The sequence below is a fragment of the Athene cunicularia genome (assembly GCF_003259725.1).
Source record: "Athene cunicularia isolate RWA chromosome 7 unlocalized genomic scaffold, athCun1 chr7_part1, whole genome shotgun sequence".
Lineage (NCBI taxonomy): Eukaryota > Metazoa > Chordata > Aves > Strigiformes > Strigidae > Athene > Athene cunicularia.
Window position 1 is genome coordinate 24,048,160 of NW_020799107.1, and position 23,433 is coordinate 24,071,592.

The window sequence follows — 23,433 nt, forward strand, 5'->3', positions numbered from 1 at the left end:
GAGTTACGGCGCTCCACGCGCGAAAAGCCCGCGGGAGGGGTGGGATCACCGTGACACCCGGCGGTAACGGCGGCCGGGCTCTCCCCTTCTCTCTTCCTCCAGTAATTCCTGCTGCCATGCGGTGCCCCGCTCTGGCATGAGCCCCCCCGGCAGGAGGAGCGCTGCCCGGGCCCCGCCGCTTTCCCTGGCCGCGGATCGGTGTCGGGAGGAGAGGGCTGTCGCCGCGGAGCCGCCGCTCCCAGCACCGCCGGACGCCGGCTCGGGACGGTACGAGGGCTTTGTGCCGCGGGTCTGGCTGCGCGGCGGCGGGGGCGCTCCGTGCCCGGGGGAACGCCCGGGAGGTGGGATGGGTAAAGCAGTGGCTGGACCGCGGTGGGTCTGGTGCCTTCCTCTGGGTGTGTGGCGGGGAGAGGGGGTCACTCGGAGTTACGCGGCGTAGTGGAAGATCTTTGTAAGTTGAGGATTTGTTGGATTTTTGTCACGTCAGGGGTCTTTTACCCCCAGCCGATTCAGAGCCACGCTAAGCCTTTACTTTCCTGCCTCTTGCGTGTTCTGATCTGTGTATTGCAAGATTTATCCTGCCTTAAAACTGCTCTTGGACCACCGAATACTGTGTGAAAGCTTTCAGATTCGTTCGTTTGAGATACTTGCTAGGCTTTTAGAAGACAGATACAGATGTTATCTTTCATTACAAAGAAGCAAGGAGAGGAGGAGATACTTTTTGTTTGTTTTTCTGGTTTTACTTTTTCTTTGCTTTAATAAAACAGACTGAACCACAGCTGAAGGACAAGGACTTTTCAGCTCTTGTGTTTGGGATTGCAGAGGATTAGAAAGAAAGTTTGTAACTTTTTTTTTTTTTCTTTTTTTAAACGTCTCAAGAGTCCTAGAAACAGTGTTTAGAAAACACTGCTTCCCAGACAGAGAAACTAAGATAAAGCCACGCTGGCTGCAAGTTAAGAGTTAGACGTTGGGTGGACCAGTCTCAGCATCCTGTGCTTTGCTGCTCTAGTAACCCTCCCTGTCAAGCTCATCGCTTTATGCAACAAACTGGCACTTTACTCTGTGGCAGTTCAGAGTAGAGAATGGGGTTCTGTGCACAGCAGAGTCCTGACCCCTGTGTGAGGCTCTCCCCCAGCATGGGTAGCTGTAGCCCTTCTGCACCCATCAGCCTACACTTTTATACATTAGTTACCTAATGTTATAGAAGTGTGAAAATCTAAGACACCAACTCCTTGGGTATCTGAAGTCCTCTAAATTTGGATTTTGGTGGCAGGCTTAACAGGATGCTATTGAATAGAAATGTTCTATTTATGTCTTATCTGGAAACATTTGATCATACGGTAGTTGGTACTGAGAACAAGCGCACCAACTTTATAGTCATACCTGGATATAGATGTGCTCTCTGAATTTTCACTATGAAATTTTCCGATTATCTCAGGCCCTTTCTGCACAATTGAGATGCATTTCAAAGGCCTAAAACTGCATGGGTCAGCTGTCACTTTTCTTTATGAAAGGTGCTTGTCTCTTGCTCTGAATCTGTTAGGGGCATTGCAAAAATGGGGTCTATTAATTTAAGGAAAACTAGGAGAATATAAAAGGGAGAGTAAGGGTGTGGCAAGGAAATTATGAAGTAATAGCTTTAAAAAAACCCACCTCTCAGTACCGGTACCATAGTTTTGGACTGCCTAATAGAGATAGGATTTCTTTCTATATACTAGAGTCTGGAAATACAAAACTGACAGCATCTCTTTAAAAATAATATTGCATACAGAAAAAGAAACGTTCTTCTATTATAGTTCTGCATCAGTTTGTTTGACTTCCTTTGATTTTGCTCCTCCATTCCATGAGATATCCCACACAATAGTGTGTGGCCCAGATTGCAGAGGGCCAAACACCCCACCGGCAAGACTCCCAAACCAGAGCAGCTGCACCAGGGTCGGAGCCAGCCCAGCATTTGTTTTCAGAAATAATGTGAAAGGCAGTTTCTATTTATTGAAGTTTTTTGTGGGTGTTTTCACAAGCTCAAAATTTTTTGCAGAGGAACTAAGAATTACAGAAACAAAGCATGCCTTCTTCACGGGGGGAGTTTTTGGTATGTTTTGCGTTGGGTTTTTTTTTTTTTTTTTCTTAAACTGGGACTGAGGCTAACAAAAGCGAGGAATAAAATTGAATTATCTGATGGTTAGAGAGGACCTCTTTCCTTCTCCCCACACATTTTTTGGCACTGGGGGAGACATAGCATTTGGGGACTGGAAGGAGGAGGAGGAGTCGTCCTGTATGTGAGCTGGTGTTGTCATTAGCAAAGTAGGACACAAGGGCAACGTAAGGACAAGTGAATATAGGAAAAGTGAATGTGATGAATCATTATTGTTGACATTGTGCTGTGGTTCCTTAGAACTCTTCTTTAACTGCAGACACAAACAGCGTCCTGCACCTGAGACCTGCATGGCCCTTTAGCTCACACCAAGTGCTGCCAGTGGTGTTTTGCTGTTGAGACTATCAGGGGCAGAAACTCTGCTCCCTTCTGCTCTTCATTCTGGAGAGCTCCTTGAAGAAAGCTGTTTGGCTTTTTTCATTTCTGCCCTTTCCTTTTTATCTTATCTCTTTGGGTGTGAAATTTTTTTTGTGGCTGGATTCAAGCCAAGAGTCGCTACCTACCTCCCGCAGTTGCCAAGCCAGGCATCCCTGCTGACCTGCTGGGTACAGGTGAGTCAATTTATTAGGATGAATCAGTCTGCCCTATGAAAGTTTTAGGCTTCAGGCACCAACTAGACCAGTCTTAATTTGGTTTTGCCTGATCTGTTTGCTTTGCGCTGCTGCAGCCACGCTGTCACTCATGGTGGCTCCTCGCGCCAGCCTCGCTCAGCCTTTGCAGCCTGTGCAGGGCCCCGGCTGCGGTGTGGTGCCCCTACACGCAGGAGCTGCCCTTGTCTCAGAGTTGTAACTTCTCTATGACTGCACATCCCTTTACCTCCCTTACCTGCAGAGATAGAGGCAGGAGGGATTGCACCTCAGCATGGGAATGTGCAGCCCTCAACACAGAACGTACTCCAGACTCTGGAGATGGAGAATATTAACGTGAATCTGTGGGAATGAAGAGGGGAGTGTTTTTGCATGGTGGTGGTGTTTGCATAAGCTTTTACTGTCATAAATAAGTAGATCAGCGTTAGGGGACAGATTCAATATGGAAAATATGGAATTCATTTACAGGCTTCCATGACAGTACTGTAGACAGGGCTGAGGAAGAGAAGTGGTGTTAAAAGATACGGAAATGTGCACTGAAAGTTACTTTTCAAAGATGAACAATATTATTCCTGGTGTCTGAGGCACCCAACTTTAATGAAGTATAAAGCAGAAGGCTTTGGGAGGATTTGGTCCAAATGAAAACAGAATGAGTGTGGGACTAGCAGATGGGAGGAACGTTAGCCCACTCCTTGGTGGAGTTACTGCTTCTTTCTCGTGTTGTTGCGTACAGAGGGACTTGACAGAAGACAGAGGGGGTGGGGGTGGGGAGGGGAGCACTTTTCTACTTGAATGTCACTGGCTGTATTTTTTTCCATGGGGAAACGAAGGTCCAACGCTCTAGTGGGTCACATCCTGAGTATTTATATCCAGTGTAAATCTAGAGCAAGTCCATCAACTTGAATAACATCTGCAATAAGCCACAACTGGCCCTTTCTGAACAGAGAGAAGAAATGAACAGCTGTAGCTTCAGATACTGAACTTTCTGGCATACTCATTTTTTTCAGATTTATGAGTCTTTTATTCTCTGTTTGAGAATGTAGTGGAGCAATTGCTTATCCATGCATGTGTGTATATGTGAGAAAATGTCAGCAGAGGACTAATACATATGGAAGTCTTGCATAGAGATATGGCAAGCTGGCCACCTGTTCTTAGATGATGAAATAATTATATAAATATATGACTCCTGAAGTAATGATTGAGGAAAGGGATGAGGGCAGGGTTGGGAGAGGTTAATGATATTTTTAAGTAGTTTGCTGTACTTACAGTATTTCTGGTGCTTATTACTGACTCTCCTGTTACTTTTACTACTTCAGACACTCATTCTTCAGTAAGTGGTGGTTAGTGCTGCACAGATGTATAGGTTTCATCACAGAGACCAGTCCAATGGCTGGAGCTTGCTGGAGAGATGTGAAACCTGCCCCCAGGTACCTTCTCTGTCACAGACTGCCCAAAGGCAGGTAGGCTAAGGTCAGCAACTCTTATAGATACCCATAACTGTGAATCTGCCTCTCACTGAGCCCACTTTTCTTCTTTTTAAAATGGGGTAGGAGAAGTTTCTTCTTTGTGGGGTGTGTTGGGAGATAATTCAGAAGGCATCTAAGTATCTGAGATACTCTGGGAATATATTCCCCTTCTTGCTGCTTCTCTTCTGGCCAGAATTGCTCGGTGCTTTTGCAACTGAGAGGTTTTTTTAATTTTTGGCTAAATCTTGTTTGCCTCAGAATTTGTTTGCCATTGATGGGCTTGAGATTAAAATCTTGAACTACTTTCTTCTACTACTACTATAGAGCAGCTTATAAAGCACACTGACACCCCTTCACCTTCTCACAGATAACATAATGCCTGCCTTCCCTTCTCTTTCAGAAGATCTGCTTCTGGAAAGAATGTTGTACCAAATATATAACTTTATGTAGTGTGGTAAAAATGTTTTTTTTCTTCATCCATCTTAGCCCTTCACTGTCTAAGCTTTGATGCTGCAAATTACACATAGTTTCCTACAATGCTTCTCTTTTGAATGTACAACAGTTCTCATTCCCGTATTAACTTGCCAAACCTACCTGAAGTAGCTGCTTCATTTCATGGAGGGGAAAATCTACGTATTTTCCCAAAGGTAGGGGAAATGCCCCCAAATGGTTTGCTGATCTCTGCTCTCTCTGGTTATTGCCAACTCCTGACTGCATCAGCCTAGTTCTAGTTCTAGAGATAAATGTCACTGAGGACTTCCTGGGGACTATTTCCCATCTGAATGATGACTATTAATGATCAAACATGGTGGGCCAGACCACTGGTTTATTTAGTGACTGGTGTTAGTCCACTTGAAGACCAAACAGTGGCTCCAAGTTTACATCAGCTCCACTGAAAACAAGTACAACTGCATCAGCTTGCAGATAGTTTATAATAAACCTGCTCCCTGGGCTGTGGGTTAACCTCACTAAGTGTCTCCTGGGGTCAGGTCTATTACTCTTGTATGTGAAAATAAGTCTTGGTGTGCTTTCTGATTTACTGGAGTGTAAATAAAGCAAGAAGGTCTTTCACTTACAGGCTCACTCATCGGCATATATTAGTAACGCTCATCAGCTTTTGACTGGAACTTTGATGGCATAATTACTCTAAAAGGTTAACATATTCAAAACTACCTGTGTGACTTTGGGAGTTGGATTCCTAAGAGTCTTAGTCATTATTTTAAACAGGAGTGAGCTTTTTAAGCCACACACTCCTGGAAGTTTTAAGAAAAGGCTTCTGCTATCATGTCTTTAAAATGACAGTTTCTAGGACGAGCATGGCAGCTCTGTCTCTCCACTCATTTTAGATATTAAATAAGGAGATTGAAAAACAATTAGAAAAACACCGTGGAAAATAGATTCTCATGGGTAATCTTACTAGAGAGGTCCAAGATGTAAAAATGCCTATTCTTCAGTCACTTGACAGCAGGACGGATGTGTGTATATATTTGCTGCAGTGTCTTTAGGGCAGCTGGAAGGATGACTGATGTCTCAGCTGTCACTGTAGACAGAGCAAAACATATATTTCTTCAGACACGGTTTGGTGCACTGAATTCAAACAACTTGTGACTGGAACAGTTTGAGTTACCAGGGCAAACAGTGTTATCAGAAGAAACATAAACTAAGAAAACAGTCTTGCATACTCTAGTATTTATGTTTGTGTAGGTAAGACTTTAATTTATTATTAGTGTTTGGGGTTTTTTTGAGCAGTGATGGATTAGTCTTGGTACTTGTGCGATTTTTAAAGCATTCCTGTAGCACTTGTAATGCAAATCTATTTATTTTGCAACATACCTGTGAGATAGAGACCTGCTGTTTATCTCACTTGTACAGCTGGGGAACTGGAGTATTCGGTAAAGCTAAATACAGCACACAAGATCACTCAGGAAAATCTGCAGTAGGACAGGCAAGAGGGTGCTGAAACTGGGTCTCAATTCCCATGAAAACCACCAAGCTCTGGTCCGTGCTTTTCCCATCAGGTTCCTCCTTGGTGCTTCTGAGGCAGCTTGGGGCATTTCCTTGGCTAGACAAGGTGAGGTTTGGCTTTTCTAAGAAGGGAGGCTCAAGCCTGATGATGAAGGCAGGAAGATGATGTGTGTCTGGGGGAAGATGAGGAATGAGGAGCATCCCCCAGGTAGAGATGCCACCACCACTTCAGTGAGCCCAGCTTCCCCAGTGCTGCCACAGGCTGCTTCACAGCTATCAAAATTCCATTCCTCTGGGCAAATCTCTGCTCTTCCTCTGCCCAGACCCTTTTCTGCTCTTTTTAATAAAGTTGATATGAGTGGAAGGGTTGATGATGAAGCCTTATGCCCAGCTGCTGGCTCCACAACTGCTGCCACTGCCCTGTGTCCCAGTGCTGCCTGGGCTCTGTGACAGAGGATAGCTGCCTCCGCTCCGCCCTGGCCTTGTGAGGGGCACCAGTGTTTTGGTTTTGGGGGAGGAAGCTGTCGCAAAGCTGGCGGGAGGAATTTTTTCTTTCGGTTGCATGATGAACAGTATTAATATGAGTTTTATTGCTCAGAATGTATCCACATTTATAGGATGCTATATTTAAAAAGGAGAAAAAATGAGTCATGAGGAGCTATGCTAATGCTAAGTATTTATGTCTACCTCTTGCGAGGCTGAAGGCAGCGGGAGCTGAGCAACACTTGCAAGGATTTACGGATCAAACTAAAGCCCAGTGAAGTCAGTTCTAAGTCACACTGTGCGTTGCTCGAGGCTCGTATCAAGTACCTTGTGCTGGTTGCAATGAAATGCTCTTCTTGAAAAACCTGGGAGTGCTCAGTGCTGTCGACTTCCCTGGGCTGAGGCAGGAGCTCGCTGAGCCACAGGCTGCGGCAGAGATTTTGCCCTTCAGAGGTTACTGGTCCTCGGCTGCCAAGTCACACCTCGTTTGGTCACAGCCAGGGGAGAGATGTCCCTGTGCCTCTCAGGCTATGCCTGCAGCACCACCTGAGCAGGTACCTGCACCGAGCGGGAGCAGGCAGAGCCAGGGCACATCTTGGCTTCAGCCCGCTCCTCTGCAGGAGCTGTAATCCCAGAGAGAAGTGAGGTCTGACGCTGCTTTCAGAGCCCGCTAGGGACACAGGGACGCCAGGGTTTGGCTACTTTCACTTATGGCATGTCTTGACATTAATTCAGTTGGCTTGCACTTAGTTATAAAGTGCAAGTGTTGGTGTTTGTTTTGTTTTATTTAAAAGTTCCTTAACGAGATAGTGATCTGTTTGAGAGGGCCAGTGAATTCACATTTCCAAGTGTCTGCTTGCCAGTGTGGCTCAGCTCTGGTCATAGGTAGGGGAAGGACTGGCACTGTTTTTTCACTGCTGGGTGGGCCAAGAACAGGGGATGGAGATGGACTCTCAACAAACCCAGACAGTGTCATGTGCCTGGAAAATGCAGATTTGGTAACAGCAAGGTGCTCTGCAGCTTCTCTGTTTTGCCCATGTATTCAAGAGGAGGGGTTTTCGAAGTGAGCAGAAATTAATTATTAAAGTGAAATCTTCAGGTTTATTGGGCTTTTTGTTTCATTTGTTGTTTTGTTGTTTGGTGGTTTGTTTTTTTTTTAAGAATTGATCTTACAGTATGAAAATGAATATGTTTAAGCTTCCTTCAATATATTTTTGAGGGGTACACTGGAAAAGAGAAAAGGCTGTAAAAATGTAAGGCAGGTTCTAGTTTGTGGAAACAAATACTTGCTCATCTTGGAAATGTAAGAGGGGTTAAAAAGCTGTTGAACAAGGATCTGCTGTTTGCATTCCTGGAAGCACAAAGCCAGTGGTGAGTCTGATATACAATAGCTGGAACAAAGACCCACCCAACCTGAGTAAAAAGGATGTTAATGGACACTGGTGTAGTGGGAGTCCCATCCATTTTTTTCTTGAACTGACCTTCCCACTTAAAGGGTTACTAAAACATCCACTGTAGCATATCTCCAGGCACCTGATCACTCCAAAAAAGCATTTAGAGGATTTTCTTTTGCAAGTTTGTGAACTTGCAATACAAACTCCTCACCAGTTGGTTGTTGTCACATAGAAAGACTCCAAAAAGGTATGAAGTGACAAAAAGTAACAGGATGCAGATGGAATTTAATCTTTCAGGCACATCTAGACGCTGTTATCGGGTCTGTCATCTGTACTTAACATGCCCAGATAGCTCTTGAGTGGTCTGCATAGACAGCTGGTAATTTAGTAGAGATTGTGATCTTCAGAAAATACACAGCTGATGTCTTGTGTATTACTTGGTATGGAATTATTAGTGTCACCAGCCTAAGTACAAGACTTGCCAGGTGAGGAACATCTATCTATAAAGTAGGACTCTGTGAAGAAGTTATTTGATACCTAGCACTCAATCCAAGAAGGAGTCATGAAGGGACTTGAGCTGTGGGGTGATGAACTGGGAAGGGGGAGATCAGTGGAGGAGTGCCTTTGGCTCAGTAGTGCTTGCTGCTCGGTTGAGGTTGGTTTGATAGCTGCTGGTGTTTGGTGGGTACAAGAGTCCGGAGCTCATCTCGGAGGAGGAGACATGCCCCAGTGCTCTGGGAAAACCCTAAACTGTTGAAAATTGTTTCTGTGAAACAACAGTGCAACATTATTGGCATCGTAGCTCTCAGAGCAGCGTGATCTCACTGTTAAGGTACCTGCCTAGCCACAAGTCTACATCTGTCATAACTGGCCTTGGAGAAGGCGGCAGGTATCGCCTGAGCCCATGCTGTGCACGTCCTGCTTCACTTCTACCTGAAGAGACCTTGGTGGTAGCTGGTGAAGGATCATAACTCTGGACTAGAGGTCCAAAGATTGGGATGAACTGTAGCAGTGAGGTGGACTTGAATGAGTACTTGCAGCTCTTTCTTCAGAAAATATTTTGTAGCTCAAGGGCAGAGTGCTGGGAGAGAGGCTTCTCTGTTTCCTTCACATGCTATGGATGCTTTCACATTTAATCTGCAAACTGTCAAAATGGCAGGCATGAGGAGCTGAGCAGACCATTTGCTTTTCTTGAGGTTCAGTCTGTTAAAATGCTCTGCTGAGCATCTTTTCCTCTGCACGTTCTGCAAAATGGCTCCATGCAGCACAGAAGTGCAGATACGATGCTGCATCACCCCTGCTCTGTGAGCCACAAGTATTTTGTTACATGAAATTTACCTGTAGAGTATTAAGTCCATCTTCAAAAGTTTGACTTGGACTGAAAGCCTGCAAACTGTGAAAAGTCTTTCATGTTCATCAGCAAAGTTAGCTAGGAGATATATAATTTCTTACTCTTTTTGCAATGTAGCAAGTCTGTTTAATTAAGCATCTGGGATTTGAATTATTAAATAACAGAACAGTTTCAGTCTATTTTTCTGTTGGTAAAGATCTCCAGCAACCCATTTTAATTCCTTGAGTTTTTAAATTATGAGCTTCAGAAACTCTTTGAACCTCAGGAGGATGACTTACTGGATCCAGGAGGGCAGCAAAATACAACTCTTATTCTAAGGTCTCCTGAGCACAGCAAGACACTCCCTGTTGTTTACATACCAGCCTCAGAAGAATAGAGGAATAAGTGTTAGGTTGCCGAGGCAAAGCAGAAAAACTGTGTTTTCAGGCATATCCTGGTTTTGCACAGCGTAAGAATAAATCCTTTTGTTGGAGAAAACACTGGGAGCAACTTTTGTTTTGGAGGCCAGATCGCCTATCCGCTTTGGGGAAAAAGAAAAAAAAAAAAAAAGAGAGAGAAAAATAATAGTAGTTGCAGTCTGCATGGGCTTGGGAAGGTTCACAAAGAGATGGACAGGTCTAGCTGGGAGATGGGAAGGGACAAAGAGGAGTCATCTAAGCCAAAGTGGTGAAGGGTTGCTCAACTCGGGCGGTGGGTGGAGGTCTACCACCTTCAAGGCAGTGAACAAGGAGCTGGGGAAGGTGAGGCAGTGGCTACTAGTGTCCATGGTGGGGACAGAGGTGCAGGCAGCCCTGGGCAGCGTCCTCATGGGCAGCAGGAGATGAGAGACTTGCTGACAAAGCCACTGGGCACCAACAAGCTCCCGCAATGCCTCCCAACCTCAGGAGTGTTTCAGCTCCCCAAGCCCTCCTGACCCCAGGCTAATGTGCTCTGGCTCCTGTTTGAGACCAGTGCACTTCAAAAGCCTTGTCGAGTGGAGGGGTGGGTGGACACGGTGGGTGGAGCTAATGACCCAAAATACCATTTCCCCTTCCTAAGGCTGGGCGTATACCAAAATTGTCTCTGTGCGGTAAAAGAATATGAACTAAAAGTGCTGAGAGATGCAGTGGTTAAATTGAAACATGCTGTGGCAAGATGAAAGTAATCTTGTCCCTTAGCAGCCCTTAATGCTTTGGGGCTTTATTTTTTTTTTTTTTCCAAGTGGCTGCAATCCATGCTGTCTCTATCTGTGCTTTTAATAGATTTTTATATGCAGAAACATGTCAAGACACCATCAGGGTAAACCATACTATGTTGTGTTATAGCTCACAAGGTCAAGATGAAACATAAGAATATTTACAGTTGTTTTTCAGTTCAAAATTTATTTTTGTAGTGTCCTTGAATGTACTGAAGCATATGAAGACCCCTATGTAGAGTGAATGTCCCATAGGGAGAACTCAGCAGTTCAAAGAAGGGCCAGATCCAAGTTTCTTGCTCTTTCTGTGAGTCTGGTATGTAAAATATGACATAAATGAGAGATTTACACAAATTGCCAAAACTAAGGCTAATATCTCTTTGCTTGATGTTTAAAAATAATGGCACTATACAGGCATAGGAATAGCATATGAGATCTGCTGTGAGAGCAACACAACACTTCATCCCACTATTTTTGAGAAAAGACCTTGATGTCTTGAATTTGTTGTGACTCTGCAGCAGGATACTGCTGTACTTCACAGCTGTGTGGTGGATGGGATTTAAAAACAGATCTTCCTGGGCTCTGATGGCAGACCCTAAACATTTTTATGAAACTTCTCAGCCAAGTTTTGTAGGGGATTGAAACTCAGGAGAATCTGAGCAAGGAAACCTGTTCAAACAAAAGAGCAGAGTAACTGAACCAAAACAATGTTCAGGAAGAGGTAATCGATGACCAGGGGTTCTTCTGTGAAAGTAGCTCTTGATTTGACCTCAGTTAGTCTAGACTCAGAAACTTTGGCCAGTTACTTTGCTTTGTTCAGTCCATGCGTGGTCTTACCTGTGAAACAACCCTTCCCATTACCCAGGTAAAGCAGAAGCCCTGTCCACTTGTGGGAGGCAGCGTTCTGTACCAATGCAGGTACAACTGCACGTAGTACCGCTCACGCTTACGGAGAAGGGGGTGTGTCCAGCCCCAGTCAGTGATGAGCAGTGTGGTGATATCTGTGTCTAACCAATGTTGTCCCATCAAAGGTCCTTATCTGCCCCTTCACCAATGCTGAGTGGTGTGTTTGCTGTCTGTGTTGCTGAGGGGAGGGAGGTCCTCAGTGGGTTGGCTGTAGCCCAGCACATGTCCTCATCCCTCCAGGACAGCATCCCCTTGGGGAATCTGACTGCACAGCTTCTGGTCATCTGTTAATGCCCTCGATGATTAGACAGAAAGCATCATCTTCGGCGTGTGTCGCTGGGAAGCTGAGTACCTTGAAGGCTGAATTCTGAAATGAGTATAACATGTGTGGTGTGTTTCTCCCATGTGAATGCTAAAACCAGTTTATAGGGCAGAAGCAGAAGATGTTATTGTTTGGTGTGTGTGAAAGATGCTTTGTGGCAATGGCAGCAGAGGGTGTGCCTCTGCCTTTTCCTTTAACTGGGGAGAGACTCTGCTGTTGCCTTTTCTCCCAAATGGCAATTGGTTTTTGAGGGGGTTTATCTTTTCCTGAAATTGTGAGTGAATTTCTAATGTGATTGCACAGAGGTAGTGGTGGTTGGAGCCCTGCTGTTGCCTCATTCATCAGAGGTGCTTCTCGAGAGTGCAAAACACTTTTGAGGTATGATTTCCCATAGAATGCTAATCCAGTGAAGTGCTGTAGACTCACTTGCTGGCACTGTTTAAATCCATAATGCAGCACCACCTGCCAAACCATGGGGCATAATGGAAGTGTTAATGAATGTACATATATACCCTCCCACATGGCTGCAAGTTGAATGACTGAAAAGTTGAGGCAGAGGGTTCAGACTGAATATAGAATGAACCAGGCTTAGCGTATCCTGATGCAGGTCTGTGCTGAAACTGGGGGGTGAGGTGTGGCCACAGGGGTCTAAAATTGGGTCAGCATAGGCTGCTATCAAACATGTTGATTTTCAGCTGCTGATTTCTGATATATGAAATCATCCACTCATGACACCTGAGAAGAAACTTGAGCATTCAACAGCAAAGCACAGGTACTGAGCAGCACTGGCTGGGACCCTGGTACATCTTTTCCAAAGGGGTATCTGCGGGATGCTTCTCTCCAGTGCTGACAGGGTGAATGCACTTGATAGGAGGAGGAATTGAGTCATGAATGGGTAAACTCTGTTCCTCAAGGGTGGTTTGGCCCATTGCCCACTGGTCTGAGCATCAAGGTGTGTATTTGTCACTGGGAGGGCTTGCCCAGGCTGGCAGGGAGCAGGAGGACAGTGGGGATGGAGCTGACAGCTGAGGAGGTTGCCAAAGAGAAGGGCTGAGAAGAAACACCAGGGCTGGCCTGGCACGTGGCTAGGATGCTGGTGTTGTACATGCACCCTGTCCTCAGGCATGTTCATGGGGTTGCTGTGGCCTCATGGAGCTGCACATCACCACATGTACGGCAGAGGTGGGGGCTCACAGCCCCCCACATCCCACTTCTTACTCTGGTACCCGACCCTGAGCTCTGCCCACACTCCTCTTTCAGACAAGCCCGTTGGATTTGCCAAGTACAGAGTCACCTTACCAGCATGTTGTACGTAAATAGGAGCCTCATGCTCTTGGCAGACGCTGTAACAAGCCTGGAAAAAATGACTAAATGACTGTTATGGGTCCTGGGCCAGCGATGAGATCTTGGAGTCTTCCAAATGACAGAGTAATGACATGGACCTGGGAAATGCCTGGAAAACGGCTTTGCACATGGTTCTGGGATCTAGAGTCATGACATTCTACCTAGAATCTGCCAGGTGTCTATTTGGGTAAACCTGGGAGATGGCTGTTCTTTCATCTTCTGAAGTCCATACTCGTGAAGCTCTACTAAAAAGCTCCAGCATCACAGACCAGCACGCTCTGTGTTCTTCTGTACCTGTAAATGAGTATTAAATGGGTTGCAGGACTGTCCTCAAGCCAGGAGCCTGAGAAAATTGACAGCCCTACAAGTTTGCCCTGTGCCCTGGGATGTAGAAATGTTGCAGAAACATCTGTGCTGCCCCATAGTTCACAGGTAATTCCAGGGAGCGCTGCAGTGCAGAGAGGGGAATAAGCTATCTATTTTTTCATAATCTTTTTGCCTGGAAAGGGTAGTCATCAGTCAAGTTTTGGAGAAGATCTGATGTAGAGGATAGGTTTTGGAAATACCTGAAGATTCCCACTCTCTGCACCTTCCTCCATCTGCCCCAAGAGAGGGAGCATCAGCCTGGTCTTGATAGGATTCACTCATACTCTCATGGAAATGTTATTACCAGGGACCTTTGCAGCCTTGAGCTCTTTACATCTGTCTCAAGAGATGCAAAGTGTGTTTGACAGGAGGGAAGGGAGTCTTTAAAAAGCCATTTACATCCCAAAAGACAATGGGTAGCAACACCAGAGATGTAAAAAGCATTAAATACAGAATTGAGCCTGACTGGAAGAAAAACTTGGGGCCAAATGCATTGATTGATTTGCAGGAGGGTGACTGGAATGAGATGGCCCTGTACCCTTTCCATCCATAAACCATCTCCAAAGCATCCGTAGGTGCCATGAAGTCTGTGCATTGGCTCAGCCATGCCTGCCCTGTGCACGGCGTGATGTCCATAAGACCGCAGTGCAGCGAGCCATCAAGGAGCTGGGTGGTGGGGTGGGTGCATACAATCAAGGTGGGTGGATACTATCAAGCACCCCTTGTTTTGGCAGGGGTCATGAGGCCATGGTGGGGAAGGCAGGGTGGAGCCATGTTGGGCAGTTCTTGGTGCTGCTCAGGACCCCCCCTAGCTCCGAGCTGTGGTGCACAAATTCATCGCATGGGCCGCTTCTACCTGCCCAAGGCGGTGCTGGCTGAGGCCAGGAGGGCTGTGCCACACACATCTGGCTGTGCCATGCACATCTGGCTGCATCACCAGCAGCAGGGCCACATGCAGGCAACAGAGCATCTGCCTGCAAACTGAGCAGAAACAGGGCTGTTGCTTCAGAAACCTTACTGAGCAGTATAAGAGCAGCAAAACCATCCAGGGCAGTGGATTTGGGGTCTTTTTATTGGTGTGTCAGCAGGCTGGGATGTGTAGGAGGGAAGCTGCCCATTTCCAGGGATTGTGCGAGCAGGAAGGGCAGCTATTGGAATTTGAAGCTGCTTCCTCCACTGTAAATTTGTTCTTGTGTTATCTCTGGCTGGGCAGGGCAGGGGAACATCTTGGCCATCTGACTTTTTGCTACAGTATGTTTAGGTCAGCTTCATTGGTTCCATGATAACATAGGAGAGGCATTCCTGGCCTCACTAGTGAATAATTTTCAAGATTCAATACAGGAATCTGTCATCCCATTATATATCCCAAGAGCTTTGGAAATAAATGAGTAAGGAAGGGGATGATGGATTTAAACACACAAGAAGTGATTGAAGTAAAAGTAGCTGAGCCATCCGTTTCATCAGGCCCCAGTTACTGTGCAGGAATGCTCTCATTTCATGCCTTGGCAAAAGGCTTGGATCAACCTCCATGGACACCCCTAAACTGGCAACTACATAGTTTTAATTAAGGTCAGAAAGATAGAGAAATAGATATCACATAGCTGACTTCTGATTGCATATCTGGATTCTTCTACAAAACTGGTAGCAGCAGTGCTATAACTCTACAGATGACCCAAATCTGACTTAATTTAAAAAATAATTATAATCTGGCTTCCGTATCTGACTATTGGCTTGTCAGAATCATAGGAATCTTCTTACGTATTTTGGAAAGGGCACTACATCACTGACAGAAACAGGCTGAAGATTAATAGAGTTGTTGTGGGAGGTGGAGGAGGAGTTGGGGGAGGGAAACAGAGTTCGTTTTGGATGACATTTGTTGATATGATTGACGCGTGGTGTCCTGCATTTATATACAGATCAGGACACGGACAAGCATGTGCTTCCAAGTAAATACGAGTGAGCCCCTGAGCCCAGCCTGGCCGTGGGAAAGCTGCTGCTCAGTCCTACAGCAAGGGCTCCTTCTTATCGCTTAAGGATTCACAGCAGAGGGAGGCGGGGGGCCGCCTACCACCTAAGCAATTTCCACTGACGCGGCTTTTTATTATTATTATTTGTTCAGACTATAATTCCATGTTTCCTGAAATAACTACCAAGTATTCTTCAGGCAGCTACTGCCTTTAGCTGCCTTTTGTGTGAATCTCAAGTGCTTCATTACTCCCCCGGTGCATTTTCTTTCTCGTACAGTAAATCTGAGCAGCATCTGTGTGGTGGGGGAGGCGATGAGATCCTGGGTTGAAAAGGAGAAAAGGTCTGACTGGCACAGGACGCCAGTAAGGGGTTCAGGGAGCACAGCCCTCAGGGCATAGCATCTTTTTGTGCTGGAGGAGAATTCACCAGGCCACTTCCAGGACCTACAGCTACATCCCCCAGATTCAAAACCCAACCAGTTGCAGCTCTTTATTGCTGGGTTGAGGATTTTATTTTTAAACAACAGTTGGTTTATGCCTTTTTTTTTCCCCTCCTCTTTAGTAGCAGTCTGACAGTGCTTTGATCACTGCTCCAAAAGGAAGTGCCTGTAATTTCCTGTGCAGATCTTGCCAGGTGCTGGGCTCCATCAGATCTCCTGGAAGCTGATGGGAGTTGAGAGTGCTCTCACCTGGCAGGATCCTCCTTATTAGTAAACCTCAGAGACTTGAAATTTCACTTGGGTTTTGAAGAATTTAGTGCCAGAACTACAAAGGGTATCAGGCTCTGGCTTCCCACATGACAGATCTCTTCCATGCTGACTTCCCACTGAAGGCTTGCACATGCTCCAGCTATTGCTCAGTGTGTCCTTTTTTTGAGGCATTGACCAGGCAGGAAATCTGACAGACTGGAGGGAACCTGGCTAAGAGTTAATCATCTTTAATAATAATTGGCGGTAGTTGTTCATACACCTACGGGTCCTTTGGCTTTCGAAGGTTTGGGACACAGTCATGCCTACTCGAGGGAGAAATTCCTGAAGTCAATTTGGTCCTGATCAGCATGGCTCAAGGGAGACAGCTGCCTCCTAAAAGGGCATGTCCCATGTTTCAAGGGTTCTCAGTAGCTTCCAGTCCAAAAGATTGCCTGCAACACATAAGGCTGAACTATTTTGGTACCTGGCGAGCGTCTCTGGGTGTGTCGCGGTGGTTGTGTGGCTGCAACCAGCAGTCTGCAAGAGGAACAGAGAGGGAAGTGTTCAGATCTTGCAGAGTTTCAGCCCTGGAGGCATTGCATGGAGCTGCTAATGCTTGCAAAGTGGCCGGGTAAAAGGGCATAATTGAGTGAGCTGTGGCTAGAGGAAGAGTCATTAATTGCAACTGTAGGAGTAGTTGGCATCCTCATGGCTGATAGTGTTCCTCCGCCTCAGGTGAGATTGGTGTCTTCAGGTACACAGAGCTCTGCCAGGGCTTATGTGAAGAGCTATCCATGGACCAAAGCAGACTGATGATAGAAAAATTCCTCTGGGCCATGGGCTGATGGAATTGGTCAACATAAATACATAACCCTAAGTATATGTTAAATCTCAGCTTACTGTTATAGCGGCCGCAGGGTCCCTAAAGTTGACAGTTTTGGAGAGCTGCAGCAGAGGAGGAGGGAGCTGGTGGTTCCCACACAGACCCTGCTGCAGCTTTTTCTTGAGGTTTCATAACAGAATTAAGCAATTTGTGTCATGTGTTGCCATGGAGACTGTAAATCACTGTCATGCTGGGCCTCTCTGTCAGGGAGCTGGTGTCTTTAATTGCACTAACCTCCTCTGCAAATACAGGGCTTAGTTCTGAGCTCATTTCTTTCTATAATGGCTTTGCCCAGGTAGCTCTGCCTCCAGGACAGCAGATCTGGAACCGGGGATTAGGTGTGCTCACACATCGAATATCAAATATCTGGGGTCTATTTTATTATTGTCTTATGTGGCCATACCTCTGCTCAGATGAACAGAAATTATGATTTACACAAGATGAGATCCGTCCCACTTGCATTCACGACAAGTTTTGCAATGAGGATGGGGATTAGACACACTACCTATATGTTGTGGTGACCTGTTGGGGCTTGGTGGTCCAGTCGCACAAACTAAGCTGAATTTCTCCATCTTTGGTGGTTTTATATTACTTGGCTGCTCCAAGGGATTAGTTCAGCCCTTCCACTCCATCCCCGTGTCCAAACAGGTAAAAGGGGGTTTGTACAGTTTATTCTGCCTCCACAAAAAATCATTTTGCAGAGGAGACTGAGCCTCAGTGATATTCTTGGGTTTCTCTTTTTTCCTTGCCATCTACCCCAGAAGTAGCCACATTTCTGGCTGTTTCAGCATTACTGGCTTGTGCTGTCAGGACACAGATCTTGCCAGTACATATGAAGACGGTGGTATAAATCACCCTTCTTCCAGTGACTTAACCAGAGTCCTGACAGCATTTGTCAGCGTAGGGTATGGATCCTTCTTTTGGCTCCTTCAAAATAAACAACTATATAAATCGTAAGTTGATTATCATCAGAGCTTATTAGTGTATTACCACATGCTGCTTTGTATTCAGACAATAGATAAAAACGCCTGTGCTTCGTTTTTCTCAGTCAGATCTACAGCAAACACGCTTATTCTTGCTCCCATCTGAGGAGAACTGTGTCAGTACTCGTGCCAAAAACACATGAAAATCAGCCCAAGTCTTGCGCACTAGCCCATAGCAATGTAACCAGCTGGCATGGAAGCTCTGCACACCTTTGGGAGTGTTTAATGTTTTCCAGGAGGTGACATATGTTGTTTTGAAGGTTTGATTTATTGTCTGGTTTAGATGATAATCTTGTCAAGGCATGAGCTGTTTTCTTGCTTTGGTTATCAATCAGGGCAAGTGGAGATCTAGAGGGATTGAAGTACTTGGCTTTCGGAGAGTTTTGTATTATGTGCCCGCATGTTGGGAGCGCAGGACCTGTCATCTCAGTAGAAGGAGGAAGGTTTCCATGAGCAGTAGAAACAGCCCTGGAGAAACATCTAAACTTGCTGCCCTTTGACACTCAATAGAAGTTTTTGTCTGTTTATGCTAGCATCACCTAAAATATGGGGGTTGTGCTCAACAGACCAACCTACAGTTTTTGACATTATTTTTCTTAATTTTTTTTTTTTTTTTTTGGTTCAGTTCTTGCTGTTCTCCCCAGGCTACATAATACTCATTCTGGTAGCTTAAACATACAGTCTAAGAAATGATGGAAACAATGGGAAGCAAATGCCCTGATTCAACCCGCAAGTGTGTTGGGCAGAATCACAGTTTGTACAGTGGGCTAAATATTATCCTAGTACTTTGGGAAGCATTTCATGCAAGAAAAGCTTGAGGTTTCTTAGGAGCAAGTTAAAGGGGCTGGTACAAAATGTCAATGAAAATGTAATGCTTGTCTGCTGAGCAGTAGCTTGTGGTTTTGTGATGAGGTCAAAAATCGTGCACAAATGGAGTATGGTTTTCACATCTGCGGCCTGTCCCCTGCCATGTCAGTAACAATTGGTCTTTTATACTGCCTGGCCATGTAAAGAAGGATGGGGTGAAATCTTGGCCATGGGCAAAGCAAAAAATTGTCATCGGATGTGTAAGGGGGGCAGGGTTTTATCTGGGGGCTCTGTCCTAAAGAGCCTGTGAGGATCATCTGATGCAAGCAGGATTGTGTGGAAAGAAGACACGGTCTTCCGTGCAAAACTGAGAAATTTAGTTGAAATTCATAGGTTTCTGTGCAGCCAAGCATGCCGGTTATTGATACATGATCTTGTAAATATGAGAAAGTAGCTTACTCTCCCAAAAGTGGAGGTAAGAAAATTTCCTTGGGATTATGGTGAGGAACTGCAATAAGACTGGTTGAGACTTCAGCTGGTGCTTGCTTTCCTCCTCCCCATTCAGCAGCTGTTGCTTGCAGTGGAAATTCTTGCTGTTCTCAAGAATTTCCTCCAAAGATAGTTTAGAAGCAAGCAGACTTGATCATGTTTCTTCTTGCTCTGAAAGTTTTGTCTCAACTTGGACAAGAGGCCTTTGCAGTTCTTTACTAGCCTCAGCAATCTCACCCCTGTGATCACCCTCTCTCTACTTCTCATGGCTTTTCTTTTAAGAGGAGAAACTAAGACAGTTCCTATACATTTGGTTGGAGGAGAAATGTCCAGTACATTACCTTAGTCAGGGGTGAAGGCATTTAACCTGCGTAACATATGGATTATGCATATGGGAAGTTATTCCTGTGTTTGCAGAAGTCCCTCAAGTGCAAGCTGTACCTTGTCATGCATAATGTGATGGGGAGGACAGAGAAGAGAAGATTCATTTGAAAAATGGAGAGTTTTTCTCTTTTGGCATTGAACTATGACCGTAGGTGGGAATGTAACTCCCAGAGTTATATCCTGCTAGCACTAGATGGATTATGGTGTGATGATCAGAGGCAAAAAGTATCAAGGAAACCTTGTTCTCATGACTGCCTTAAAGCATAGAGCGAACCGCTCAAGTTTCATCATCTTGATATTGTCTTTGGGCATTGGTGTTGTGAGTGGTGCGCTCACAGCATGCTTCAGGTCACCTACTAACATGGAATGTTTTGGGGGGTTTTAGATTGTGGCTTAATTTCCACAGCTGCTTTGGCCTGAGGATCTTTTTCCTGTGATTAAAACTTAAACTCAAATGTGAATGATCACAACTAGTTTTATTTTGTTTCCTTCCATGCACCTGCCCGCATGTGTGGGAAGGTGGGTATGTAGTGGGGGGAAAGCTGGTTAGTAGAGCTGTGAAATGACTGTGAAAGGCCCCTCTCAAGGGACAAGGTCTCTAGTGTATGGGAAGGAATGTGGCACCCCCAAGCACACCAGGTCAAAAGTACCTTTCATGGTTCAATAATTTAGATAAAACAGAAATAGTGATTTTGAAGAAAAAAAATAGAGAAACCAGAAACTAAAATTGTAAGTCAGATATCTTCTTAACTGTGAAATCAAATGATTCTGTAGTTATGTTCTTGTCTGTTTGAAAAATAGTCCAATTTGATGTTGACTTTTGGGCCTCTTCTGAACTGAAGAGTCAAAGGGTTTTGTCTGGAAAATATAAAAAATGAAAGAACTTCTGGAAATATTTTTTTCTACACTATAGAGTGAGATAAAATGATATTAGTTAGCAACTCAGCTTGCACTGCAGCCATGCAGTCTTGCTCCTAAGCACCACCTGGGCCAGCTGTGGCACCGAGCACATCGGCCTTGCTCAGTGGTTTCTGAGAATGAAAGTTAAATCCTTTTTCTTAGCAAAGACAAATTGCTATTGTTATTGGGAAAGCCTCCAAAAGTTTGTGTGGAGTAGTGGAGATACAGATTGGGATGCCAATAGTTTACAGAGGTTCCCTGAGAGCAGCTAGTCCATAGCAGTCCTCATCCCTGCCCAGCACTGACCCCGGCCAACACCTGCAACCCAGTGGGCACAACCAAAACCAAACCAGATGGGAGCAGGTGCCTGCAGAATCTGTCACCGCAGCTGCTTCAGCACTGGACGGCTTGCATCAGGAAAACCGATACCAAGGAAATTAACTGCCCTTTCTTGAACCTTATCATTAGGATGCATTTTGTTTTGTTTTTAAACTGTCTGAAAAACCTCCCCAAAAATGCAGTGGTCATTCAAATCTGGGAGATGGCCCGCGTTTCCCCTGTGATTTGAGTGAGCATCGCTGCTGCCCACAGAGGTGGGTGGAGGGCACTGCCCTTCATAGCATACATGCAAAACCACTCAACTGGCTTTTTCTTAAATAAGCAGTCACTGCTGTTGAGTACTGAAATGGGCCATTCAGCAATGGCTGCCTCTCCTCCTTCCTTCACACGTGTGCCATTGTCCAGTTGCAGCCAGTGAATTTTTTTCTTCTTTAAGAGTAAGTTCCTCTGTGGCTTACCCGAGATGAGGGGAGTGGTGTGACCACACTACGGGGGAAGCTGCTCTCCTGGCTCTCCGGGCTGTGTCATATTCACAGAAGCCAGCCTTCCTGCCATGGCAGGGTTGAGTTTTGGGGTTTTTTTTAAAGAAAAGCAAAACAAAAAACCCACCTGTCATCCCTGGCCTGCTGCCTTCTTGGTTTTATTTGTCAAACTTGAAAATGAGGCAGAAGAAAGCTGCATTTTTATCTGCCAGCAGATCCAGGATTGGACCTTTAACTCCAGTTTCATCCATTGCCACTGGTTCTGCCTGCAGATTTGGCCCCAGGAGGTAGTGCACCATTTAATGTTTGCTGTACCTCAGCTTACACAGTGAAGAATAGCACAGCTCGGGCTTATCAATGGGATTTGATCACTGTCAACTGGAAATTATCTGGAGCTTGACAGCTGTGCTGAGCCAAGGTGATTTTTGGCATAGGTGAATGGGCCCAGCCACTGTAGGAAAGGTATTCAGATGATAAAAGTTTTGCACATGTATTTGGTGGCAATTAGTGATCCTTGTAGACGAGGCAGGAGTAAACAAGTCACAGTGGTGGTCTGCACTTCTGAGTGATGGGTCTGAGTTGTGGTAAAGCTGTTGGGGAGGGTAGGTGCTGACGCTTCTGTCCAAAAGGACTTTGGATGTCAGTACTGCCTTCATCCTCACTTCTTAGTTAACAGATAAAAGCTGCCTTGTGCGTGTTGCCTTCTTTTCATTGCTAACGAGTGATTGGAGATGCTCTCCTTCTCCAGCAGGTTTAGCACGCTTGAAGCATGGCTACAAGTGCCGTTCCCAGCGAAAACCTCCCCACGTACAAGCTGGTAGTGGTTGGAGATGGTGGTGTGGGGAAGAGCGCTCTCACCATTCAGTTTTTCCAGAAGATTTTTGTGCCGGACTATGACCCCACCATTGAAGACTCCTACCTGAAGCACACAGAAATAGACGGGCAATGGGCAATTCTTGATGGTAAGCAATCTACTCTTGTGGTTCCCTTTCCCTTCTAGCTGAGCCTAAGTGCAAATAGACCTCAGTACCTCCCACAGTGCGTTGTGCCCTTGTGTCCCTCCTACTCCGCTGTGGGCTGCCAGGAATTTGAGTGCAGACTGGCCTGTGAGCTGTTGTGTGTGGTCTGCAGCTGATCTCCAGCAAAGCGTCTGCTTCCAGTTACATTGGTTCCAGTACTGCGCAGAAATGTTTTTTGCAGAAGTGTAAAAACCTATAGATCATCATAGATATTTGGGGTAGGCTTCTACAAAAGGTGAATTATAGCACTGTGAGGTGGTATTGCTAACGATACTTCATTGTGGTTAGGCTCATCCCCTGGGTAATAACAGTGAGTGGGTAACTGAATGAGGGTTATAACCAGAAAGAACATTTAATCAAAACTGTCAACCACTGACAGTGAAGAATTGTAACACCTCTTAACTCCCATCATTCAGGCGTGATATTTTCATATCTAGTTACGTGTTTCATTTAAACACAGGTAGAATACCAGCCTGGAGAGCTGCTGTAACCAAAATATTTCAGTTCTTTGAAGATCCTTTTTAAAAAGGAAAACAAAACAAACCAATCAATCAAACAAACAAAAAAACCAAACCAGCTAACCCCCCAAAAAATAAACCAAAAAATCTTGGTTCTGCAGGTGAGGAAAAAGCCCAATATTACCTAAAGCTGCAACTTAACTAGTTTGTGCTGCAAGAGACAGACTGACTACATCCACAAGGAGAATCTTGCTGTTAAATGTTTTAAGTTTTGTTTGGCCTTATAGAATAATTACATAGCACATAAAAGCAATCAAATTATTTTGTGTCTTAATTAGCCAAATGCATGTATGTGGCCACTAACACAACCGAACTAAATTTAACCTCACTTGTGTCGAGTTTCTACCTCCACCCTCTCGTCACGAAGGCGTTCAAGATCTTTGGTGTCTCTGTGTATCTATCATTGGTGCGTGGGGACAGAAAACTGGAAGATTGGCATGAGTGGTGGAACGTGGAGGCT

General features: G+C 45.3%; 1 protein-coding gene across 2 annotated transcripts in view; it reads left to right on the forward strand.

The window, feature by feature from the left end:
• The first annotated feature begins 57 nt into the window (after positions 1–57).
• The window catches only part of MRAS (muscle RAS oncogene homolog), a 40,570-nt gene continuing 17,194 nt past the window's right edge, over positions 58–23,433 (forward strand). Inside the window, exons 1-2 of one of the 2 annotated variants that reach the window (XM_026852846.1) lie at positions 58–267; positions 22,185–22,398. In XM_026852846.1, coding sequence (XP_026708647.1) covers positions 22,206–22,398 — 193 coding nt within the window. In that variant the 5' untranslated portion in view covers positions 58–267; positions 22,185–22,205. The remainder of the gene's footprint in view (positions 268–22,184; positions 22,399–23,433) is intronic. The other variant, XM_026852845.1, reaches the window with a different exon arrangement.